The sequence below is a fragment of the Scardinius erythrophthalmus genome, assembly GCF_964197995.2.
Source record: "Scardinius erythrophthalmus genome assembly, chromosome: 15".
Lineage (NCBI taxonomy): Eukaryota > Metazoa > Chordata > Actinopteri > Cypriniformes > Leuciscidae > Scardinius > Scardinius erythrophthalmus.
The window spans coordinates 28537584-28548778 of record NC_138235.1 but is presented as its reverse complement, the minus strand read 5'-3'; the positions used below and the strand labels follow the sequence as shown (position 1 = coordinate 28548778).

Here is an 11195-nt window from a genome sequence, read left to right as displayed (position 1 = left end):
TCCAAAAATCTAGTCCTAACCATATCCCTACCCCTAAAATCAATAACACTGTGAATAACACTGATTTTGAAGCACCTAACCCTGATTGTAATCCTAAATTAGACATAAACTGTAAATTTGCCCCTCAAATCTGATTTGCTGATATGTTGATCCAGGAACATGTTGTACTTGGTGAAATCAGGTTCTGCTTTTACTTTATGTGCAATGTCATACTGATAAAAACAGCATGAATATTCTGCTAAACTCCTCTTTGTGTTATAAAATATCATACAGGTTTTGAATGAAGACAGATTTTCTTCAATCAGATCTCTTTAATCAAACCACTTATATATTTTTTTGATATTTGATCCCAGAAAAGTTTTATATTTACAGTATGATAAAGCTATAAAGACTGTAAACATCTCTGAACAAAGCATGTAACGCTATCTGTTCACTATAATGCCAGGCTAATGCTTTTGATTAAAATGGATTAAAGTCAATGCTTTGTCATGCCCCCTCGTTAGAAAAATAGTGACATAAAAACATCCTTTCAACAAAAACACAGCTTCTGTTTGTGATGGGGCATGGTTTGTTGAATTTCAGCATCCCAACAAAAGGCCACGTCTGTGTGTGGAGCAGCTCTACTCACAGCCACCTGGCTTCTCTCTCACTCTCTTTTGTATTTCAGGATTTATTCAACAAAACCCTGAAAACTGGAGCGCTGCAAAAAAGCTAAACTGACTTTTCAGGTTTTAATGGGAGAGTAAACAGTGGTACAAAGCATAAAACTAATTGATTGTTTAGCAACAAGGAGTCTGTGTTATCGCGTTTCCCTGGTAACATGAAATTATTGTCTGGTTGCTTAGATGAATTGAAGCAAAACAGCCTTTAATTCATACCAACTCTATTATATATTTTTTTCAGGCAGGAGAGAAAAAAATCAATTGAAAGGAACCCTTATGAGCAGCAAGAGTAGACTTATGATCAATAATTATTGCAAACAGGGATACAGTGTCTTGATTTGATTGCTTCGGGTTTGACGTTCAAACCCACAGAATGCTCATATTTATAGAAAAAGTGCTCAGATGATGAACAGCGTTGCCGATATCTCAATTTTAGGTTGCGGGGGCCATTTCACGTTAGTTACATGCAACATAAACTCCAAAACAAAATGGAGGTTTTGGGTGAATGATTGGTCAAGGTCAATTAATAAGACAAAAACATCCCGCTGTGACTCATCTCACTCCTGGGTCCACCGTCGCTGATGTCCGTTTAATGAACGTCATACAGTAGTTTCTCACAAATGTTCAATATATTGCCATTTCACCAAGCAAGGTCAACCAGTCGATGAGTGTTATTTTTATACTCTGACAGTGAAAAATCCAGTCTGGGTGTCAATCGTTCATTCAATAGATCTGCTTCCTTTTCTGTAAGCAAGCAAACCAAAACATACCGCTCATTCTATTCATTGTGTTCCCTGTGGGTTGGTCTGTCAAATTGCACACAAAACCTCACTTTTGTCCTGGTTTTTAAAGAAGAACAAGCTGCAGGACAAAAAAAATGAAACATTGAGAAGTTTTGAAGGGTCTGGGAAGTGAGTACATTAGAGGAACCTATTCATTACTCCAGCCTGTGCTGGCTGACAGGCCCCTTCTACATTAATATCAATTATCGTCTGATAAATTGCGCAAAGCGGTCGGCACCGCTCCGGTTTTCGTATATTTTAACCGCTTTGTCAAACGTAGTAGTGTTGCATATTCCTAACCCATCCTCAGATTTGCAGTTTGAGCCGAGAGCTGCCATTTTCAAAAAAAAAATTCAGCAACTGACACACAGTGTCATATTTCCTGGCTTTGCCCAAACCAGCTGTCAGCTATTGCGGGCTTAAACTCTTCACTTGTGTCTCAGGTTCTCTTGGGTCAAGACTAACAGCATACTAGGCGAGTATACATATACGCACATTTCTCACACTTGGTAAATTCAGGCGTATTCCACATGCAGACGGTTGTTTGATTAGCTCCACCCAAACATTTTATGACCTTATAACTTTGTTTAAACAAAACGGTCTGTTCATCTCTCTTCCTGTCTTTTTTTTTTTCTCCTCTCCCCCCCATCTCTCTTTTTCTCTGTTATCCTCTCTCTGGGTAGTATTCAAAGACCAATATAGCAACAATCCTTATTGATCTAATCTGTTTACTGCATGCTATTTTCAACAGTTCCATCGAAAACTCCCTCCCTCTGCAAGCCCCACCGCCACCCACCGCTCTACCCCCTTTGCCTGACCTACATGGCGGTCACATGGCCTGGTTCCCTGGCCTGGCATTTTATGGAAAATCAGCGGGTGAGATAAAGCCGCAAGGTTTTAAGTGTTATCCTCTCTATCCTCTCAAGAAGGCTGGTGTTGAAAGAGGCACCACTGTCACAAGTCAGGCCAATTTTGGGCTGCCCATGACAGCTTTACTTCCACCTTTGACCTCTAGTACAGTTTGACTGGATTTTCTTGGTTTCTGTTAAGGATTTTTGCCTTCACATTACTGTTTGCCATGTTAGGGATAGTTCGTACCAAAATTAATTTCTTTACATTACTTACCCATGTAGCCTCAAACCAGTTTGAGTTTATTTACAAAAAGAGACATTTTTAATGAAGCACTGATCGCTTTTTTTCTAGGCAATGTAATATATATAAGGATACTTTGATGAATAAGTGGTGACTAACAGCATGCTAGGCGAGTATACTTATACATGACCCTGAAATTTTGAATGGTAGTGTATATTGTATGGTTTCTGAAGTAATATATTTATACACCTCAGTAGTGCTTTTTGTTTTGCTGTTTATGCATTCACTTTAATTTTACTGAAAGAGCGGCCAGAATTTTCTTCAAAATTGAATGATGGTAACTTTTAACTTTTAGAGGGTGAACTGTACCTTCAAAACTAGAGCTCATCCGATATATCGGCCGATATTCCGTATTTTTTAAATATCACCATCGGCCAATACGTTTTTCTGTTTGGTCTATGTGTTAGAAGCAGGACTTTTATTTTGACGGGGCTGGCACTGCGAACGCTTGAGATCGGCACTGCCTGATCACACAGTGCTCACATTATCCATCTTTATTAGTTTAACATTTACGGTTTCTGTTTAGCAGTCATATCTAATATATTATTTGATAGACCTGTTAAACAAAGAAAGTAAACGGTATGCAAAAACGTTTGCTTTTGTTTTATTAGTAACAGGCAAACAATAGGGTATAATACTTTCTCATTTACCTTCAATACGCAAATGCGCACCTATATCATTTAAACAAATCTCTGTATATCTAATAAACATTTAATTTCACATTTAGATTTAATCGAATCCGAATTAATTTTAAAGATGAATCATTTTAAATGTATTTAATAATTATTTATAATTATTAAATATGAATTTAAATAAATATATTATATATAGGCTTTATATCTGCCATTGGCCACCCTGCTCTCTAAGATATCGGCATAGGCCATCAAAAAACCAATATCGGTCGATACCATTCGAAACTATTCTCACTATTCGAAACCCATTCAGTACTTCATGTAGTGATTTCCGTGTAGTGTAGGTGGGCCACCATTGGATGATGTCAGTGCCGAGCCAGTGGCTAAAGTCCAGGCTAGAGTAAAGCAGCCAGTGCCGAGGGCTTGCTTTCATGCAGTGACCGAGTCCCCTTCACACTGTCGTCTGCCTGTAAATTTTCTGCTGCCCTTGCTGTTCAGCCAATTACACCAAAAGTGCTTTAGTGATTTTCCCCCCCTCTTGTCGGCATTTATATATTTATTTATTTTACCGACAAATGCAAAGCATCTCTGAAGGTTAAAAAAATGCTGAATTTCACTGTGTCTATAATATAAACTTTTTTCAGCTCCTTAGCTCACAGTAGGACTGATCAATAGATGTCAGCTGTGCTTGCTACTTTCAACAAGCATTTGTGTTACATAAATCAACTCCACCACGCTTTTATTTTCAAATTTTGATTTATCCAACTTGTTGGGTTTCTTTTAAGCAGCAAATAAGTAATTCTATTACAAGCTAACCTATGCCATGCAATGAAATAAAACTGTTGAATAAAACACTAACATGCTGACAAAGTATACAAAAGAAGATGAATAAGTTTAGCAGAACATTTGTGCCTGTCCATACAGCTTCTTTCCAATATTGGAGGTTAGAGATTGTTAATGCATGTTTGTGGTCAAAGTGAAAGGCTTGAATTGATTGTTTTTGGTTGACTTAAAAGACGTTAACATTGTATAAAGTGGGGGAAAGTGTCACCGTAGTATAGTCCGCCTGTGACAGGCTTCCTGCCTTATACCTGTGCTGAGCTCAGATCTGTCTGTCCGGCTGATGATGGTCAGTTTTGTTCTTCTTTTTTTTTCTCAGTCACACAGTTGCTCATAAGAGGCCTCTCATCTAAAGGGAGGGTGGTGTCGAACTTCTTAAAAAGCCTGTTCTACATGTGAACTGCCATGTTGGCACTGTTCCTTAAATAAAGTTTTAAAGGCTCATTTCCTCCTGAACACTGAGCACCGATAGTGTGAGGGCGATGGTGGAATTGCTCAGTTTATTGTAGATTGTTCTTTCTAGTGCTTCAATGCAGTCGATACTGCCTTTTTAGTGGACTGCACTTTAACCTCTTCTGTTTGGAGCACAAATACATAGCCACATTGTATACCATTATAACAAAACATAACATTGACTAAGTTCATTTCCCATACAGCATTTGCATAAATATATTTTGATAAATGTTTTATTAGTAATTGCTAATATCTATCTGTCTGTCTGTCTTTCTGTCCGTCCATCCGTTCAGATATATTTATGCATACGTGCTAAGTGCATAAATGTAAATAGATATTTTAGTAACTACAAATTATAAAATATATACATTTATTTTCCTGCCTCTTTTACATTTTGCAATGTTTTGAAGGATCCATTTGAAAAAAGAAAACCTTTTTTGAAATATTATATCCTAATGAAATATTATTTTATTTGAAATAATATTTTGATCAGAATTTTTTTTCTTTTTTTTTTCCGTATGGGTTCTTAATATGTTCTTCTTCTTGACAAAATTATTTGGTTTTGTGGTCTTTATTAAAAATTTTGATCTGGCTCTGAAACGACTTTCTTTTTTCTCACTAAAGTATGTGGAAGAAAGGAAAGAGCTTTATTTGGAAAGGTAAACAAGAAAATTACGCAGTGGGTTTGTATAGTAGCTGGTGTCCTTAAAGATTTATGCTACATTTTAAATTAAAAATTTTCCTTGCCTCCATATTAGAAAAAGAAAGAGTTGTAAAGTTAGGTCAGTGTTGAATTTTTTATAATACAGAGGAAGTAGCCAGGCAAACAACGGTGGAAGAATAGAGAATAAACAGCAAGAAAAGTGCAGCGTAGAAAAATGCTAGCTGCTTTGCTAACTAGCTGAGGGCGGCGCTCAGGGTATTAGCGCAGGTTGCAGTTAGTCGTTCCGGGACTTACTCGGGTTTGGACTGGGTGCTGAGAGCTCCACACCATCTGCATTTCGCTGTTAACGCGCCTTCACATCCGTGGGAGGATTAGTGGAAAATCCCCAGGTTTTTTCAACCAGTTGACAAATATCAGATTTGTCTCTAAAAATTAGCTCCATCCATATCTCCCACCATATGACACACAAAAAAGATTAGCTTTAATACCCAGCCAGCTTGAGTGTGGAAAAAAAGCAGATTAAAGTTTCAGTTTAGTAATATTTACCGAGCCTCTTCTATATCGCATCCCAGCCCGGCATCGGGCAGAGTCCTCCAGAAGCCGCACTCCCCCACACCCTCTCTCTCTCTCTCTCTCTCTGAGACGGCAAGATGTTTGTCTAGCAACAATTAATGCCAATATTTATCTAATTCATCATCGCCCAATCCAGTGCCTGAAGGTTGTCTTTTTAGGATATGGCTTTTAAACAAACACAGGGAGCAGTTAAAGAGCGTTAAGTGAATAAAGGCAGCAGGTGTCCTTTCAGACAGAGCTTTGTAGTCTTCCCAGGCTGCTGTGCTGTTGTTTTAGCCGCCCATTGGTCTGGGGTAGGGGGTGGCTGGGAAACGGGCCTAGTAGGCGACCCGAGACCCCTCTACTGTCCCATTGTGAGCACTTTTGTGGAAAGGTAGCAGCAGCATTTGATGTCACTTTTAAAAGAGTAAGCCCTTCGCATCACGGCACGGCGTGCTGAAACCCATTCATCCGTGAGTTCAACACAAATTTACTGTTTATAAATTTGTGTTATGATATACCGAGCTTTCGGTGGGTAAACTTAATTTAAACGGCGCATTTCACATCACCTAGAAAAACAGCCTTTATCACATATTCCAGCAAAAAGAATTATCGCAGGGAAACAAATTGATGCCCAATGAGGCAAGTTGCAAGGATATTGGTTGCGCACGCACGACTGAACCCCCACAGCTGTCATCGTTAGCAGGTACGGAGGATTTGAGCGTATTCCGCAAGCATTTGCTCAGTCAATATGTTTCTCTTTGCCATTTAATTATCATACTCGTGATCATGGCATCTAGAGGGGAGAACAGGGCTCGGATCCACCTGCAACACAGGATACTGGCTCGCTGCTCTCTTCCTGGACCACCTCCATACCCAGAGGTTGATTCCTCAATACAGGAGCCCATAAATGAAATTAAGGTGTCAATTAGTCAATTATGGCGTAATAACTCGGAGGGCAGACGTTTAGAAGCAGAGCGTACCTCAGCTAAGTTCATTTCCTCTGGTCCAGGAGTCCTTCGTCCTGACCACACGTCACTCTTCCACCCAGAGCCGCTGAATAAGGCCTCTGCTCGGTTAATTCTATTTTCCGTCCGGGTATCTTTTTTGGATCGACAATTTCCTCTGATTGGTTTTATTTTGAGTCGCATTTATTTATTTATATTTACGTTCCTGCCCCCCTCTCTAATGCAGGGATGTACTTTTTTCTTCCCCAATTTGGCTTTAGAGACTTTTATAATTTAGTAATTAAAATCTTTGATAGGCTTTTGAAATTGCATCTAATTGAATTTAATGGGGAGATGAATTTCAATTTTATTTGATTACCGGGACCCCTGGCATAGGTATTTATGGAAAAAAACTCTTCAAAAATATGCTGTGTGGGCTAAGATGGCATAATAAAATTAGAGGTAATCAGATTTCTCTGTCGTGAATTTCGCTCTAATTTCACTATAATTTTCCATTAGATAGCTAGTTTACAAATATTTGCTCATCTGCGATGGGAGAAGCTATCTGTCTAAAATGATTATGGTCAGGGCCTTCAGAAATGTGGCCCTTTCTCTCATTCCCTTTTAAAACCAGATTGCGAGAGACCGAAATTAGGAAGATTACATTATGACTGTCTGCATCCGGGAGAGATACTGAAATGTAATGATGGCAGGCAGGGGATGAAAGCTGCGTCAAGACAAATGTTTGTACTTTTAAGTAATGTTTTTTAAGTGAACTGGACATTTCAGCCTTTCAGCAGATAGATGTGCACCTTTTTTCACTCCTTAGATCACAGGGACATGTTTAACCTTTTTTTTTTTTTTTTTCAGGCACATATTCATTTGTTTGCAAAACGGAGATGGGTTAATTTAATAAAGATATTTTCATTATAAAGATCACCGCCACAAGTCGGCCAATTAGTTTATGATAAGTAACTTCTGACCGCTCCTTTTGGAGATACGCTCGCATTTTGGTATGCAATACATTCACCCCCAGAAAAATAAATATATAATGCTATCCTAATAGACGTGAGGGGGAATAAAATCCAACATCACAGGCTTCGCTAGAACAATACAAGGGCAAATGCTTTCTCAGGCCTTCTTTTCAAGCCACGGCACTAGACTCCAGATTTGTCATATTCAATTTCCTGTCAATTTCACAATTGAGATTTAAGGGGGGGGAAAAAAAGCTCTGTTTAAAACCTCTGTGAGAACGCTTCTTTTTCAGGCCAGAGAGATGATGGTGATGATGCTCCCTTTTCTGTCCTTTTTTTATTTAGTTTTCTTTTTTGTGACGCCCTCCACCTCACAGTCGTCCACTCGGTCTGCGCCATCCCACTGGCTGAGACAGCGAGAGGGTTCAAACACAATCTAACTCCCAGCAAAGGTCAGTTTTCTCACTCCGCATGCCCCCGAGCCCTAGGCACAAAAGCCCCACAATTCACATCTTTCAACTGGGTGCTGGCTTTTGTCCCGGCAGAGCGAGGTGCTTGGAGCGGGCGGCCATCAGACCAGCCCCTCCTGGAGTGCGCGGTCAGGGGCAGCTAAACGTCTGGCCCCTGCATCCCTTTGACGGATGCAGCCCTGCCATGTCACAGTCCCCCCTCCCCACTCACCCCCATGCCCTGAGCATACCATCATAATGGGCCACATCAAACGCCATTCAGCTCCTCTCCGAGAAACAGAAATGGCAGCGAAAAGAAAAATGATCTGCGACCACTGGCCGTTCCCCACCGTACAAAGCGCTGCGCTCGATCGTTGCACGTCTTGTTACGGTGTCAGTCAGTGCTTTGAATGCACTCGACACGTGTGTAAAAGTGGTATTCTGTTGTTTTGTTGCAAAACTTTTGTGAAAGTTGGCAGAGGCCGATAGGTGTGGCACGTCTGCTGATATTTTGCATGTTTAGGGTTTTGAAGATGTTTGATGACTGACTGGCTCTTCCCTTCTGGATTAATGTGTTTAAGATGGGAACATTTTGACATTGTTGCTTTATGACTCATCCGTGTAATCACTAAATCAACCAAAACCTGTTTTATGCTCACAAATGAGATGTAGCAGTTGGCAAACAGGAACTTGTGATTGACTAATTTCTCACAGTTATGAGACGGTACTCAGAATATGCATTTCCCCTTTTCATTGGCCTTATTTTTCAGTACTTTCAAGAAATTAAGCTCATTTTGTTTTGGCCTAAACTTGGCGCTTCCTGCCTGGTGTTTACTCATATCATTTGCGGTTCAAGTTGAAAATGGAAATATTTCCAAAGTCGACTGTGTTTAGATATAAAATATGCTGAAAAAATGCTGTCCGGGTGCGCTTTTGCATGCCACAGCGGAAGAAACTGCCAGGCAAATAAGGGCTTTGTCTTATAAAGTATTCATTGTCACCTGGTAACGGCTGCCGTTTATCATTTCACCTGAAATTACAATGAAAACTGATACCTTATCTGAGGGACAAGCACATAGAGAGCAGGCAAAGATGAATGAAGAAGAGAAGGAGGGAAAAAGGGAGGGAGAAAAGGGGAACGGGGGATGGGACATGTAGTTTTTTTCCCCTTCCTCATAATATACAACCAACTGTTCCGAGGATATGGTTACTTTAACATGTGAGCACTGTTCAATACTGATGTCTGCTTTTTTTTTATGACACAACTTTAAAATATGCCATAAAATATAACGTATACTGTACTTTCTTTTATGTAACCACCCTCGTCTTACACATGAATTTTACTGGTATGCTTTTTTTTTCTTTCTCAATATTCCTCAAACTTCCTGTTTTCAGTACATAACACTCAGAAAATGAACTGCGATAGTCAAATGTACAGTAGATCAGGGAGGGTCTTTCCCACAACGTGCGATTAACAACAACTACAAAAAACCCGAACACTTTGTTCATTTTAAAACGGGCGTGCTGTTATCATCAGAATCATGCAAAAGTGTCCGACTGATATATCTAATGAGCTTGATATTTTCTCTGAGCCTTTGAGTTTTCCCTCCCTCCTCATTTTCATGGAATCGTGGAAGGCTCCTCCCCGAGAGACTTGAAAGGCTAGAAGAGCCCAAAGATGGGAAGGCCAGCCCACTAAGGGGAGGAAAAAAGTGCGCTCAGGTTCCTCCACTGCTGTAATTTCCTATCTGCCTATTCAGACATCGGCAACTGCTTGGTGTGTGCGCGTGTGTACAGGAGCAGAACCGTAGACCGAGAGAGAGAGAGAGAGAGAGAGAGAGGCAGGAGGAGCAGGCGAGGAAGGGGCCGGCTCTGTATTCTCTCACCTACCCCCCGTCAAACCACAGGAGGGAGGGGCCAAGCCAAGCTGCCAATCAACCTCACTCGTGGCAGCCGGCATTATCTCTGCTACAAACTATTGACAGATTACATGTCAAGGAGTTTAGTACATGATTGAGAGCAAAAAAGGCATTTATTGTCAACTTCTTTTAGTTTTACTTTTCTCACAGACCAGCTTACATCTGATGATTTTCAAACAGAGTTCAGTAATATTATGAAAGTTACATGCTTGACAGGATTTAACTTCGACTACCCTGAATATGGTAAGTGACCCTCTTTTCTATAACCTCTGTGTGTGTGGGTGTGTGTGTGTGTGTGTGTGTGTGTCCATAGGTGAGAGTTTTAATGTAAAATATGCCTTGAACAGGGAAGTTGATCTTGTTTTAAATGCCGTGGATCGTCGCTGTGAGTTAACTGTACCATTATTTATAACTGTGTGACAAGCCCCGAGAAGATGGCAGTGTTTAATACGATCACTCTATCCCTGAGTCCTGTGTTTTCTTTTCTCACTTTACTCATGCCTCTCAGGAGGGGAAGAATTTAAGTGAACTATACTTTCATTTTAAACCTGGAAGTGGTCAAGTTTATTTGCTCTGTTATTTAGACACATCATATCACTCTTACCTACAGGCGTTCAGCGATGTTTGAAACTCATATATCTGTGTTTATTAAAGCAGTCCTGTTTGTCTGAGTACAGGGGATTTTTTTGTTGATGCCGATATTACTTTATGGACGCACCGATGTGGGATAAACGTACATAGGCATGTAAAAATATCATTGAAGTGACTGGCATGGCCTAGGGGTTTGTTGCCAAGGGGACTGAATAAACAAAATGCTGTAGTAACGTTGTTTTGACACATGTAAGGGCTCACAGAACAAATGATATCCCTCTCCTTTTTCTTCGTTCCTCTGTTTATGGATATTAGGGAATTGATATCAGTCCCATCGTGTTTCCTAATTTACTTCACCAAATAATCTGTCTTTAGGAGCTTTAGATATTATTATAAATTCTGAAATAGCAGGTTCCTAGAATAAAAATATTGTTGTTCTTAGGATAGTTAGTTTGTGTTTGTGTGGTTTGAGTTTGTTGAATTTCTATTTCAGTTGAGTCTCAAATAGAGTTCCTGGAAATTTTATTATTATTATTATTATTTTTTTTTATGTATATAGTTTTAATTTAGGCCAGAAT

At 39.8% G+C, this 11195-nt stretch overlaps 1 protein-coding gene across 5 annotated transcripts in view; it reads left to right on the top strand.

Moving 5' to 3' along the window:
- casz1 (castor zinc finger 1) overlaps positions 1–11195 on the top strand; it is a 180774-nt gene that overhangs the window by 92898 nt on the left and 76681 nt on the right. Inside the window, exon 1 of one of the 5 annotated variants that reach the window (XM_081386275.1) lies at positions 2263–2320. The exons of 2 other annotated variants lie outside the window; for them this stretch is intronic. In XM_081386275.1, coding sequence (XP_081242401.1) covers positions 2278–2320 — 43 coding nt within the window. In that variant the 5' untranslated portion in view covers positions 2263–2277. Of the gene's footprint in view, positions 1–2262; positions 2321–8060; positions 8111–9865; positions 10270–11195 lie in introns of those variants that run through there. 2 more of the 5 variants (XM_081386279.1, XM_081386274.1) reach the window with 2 other exon arrangements.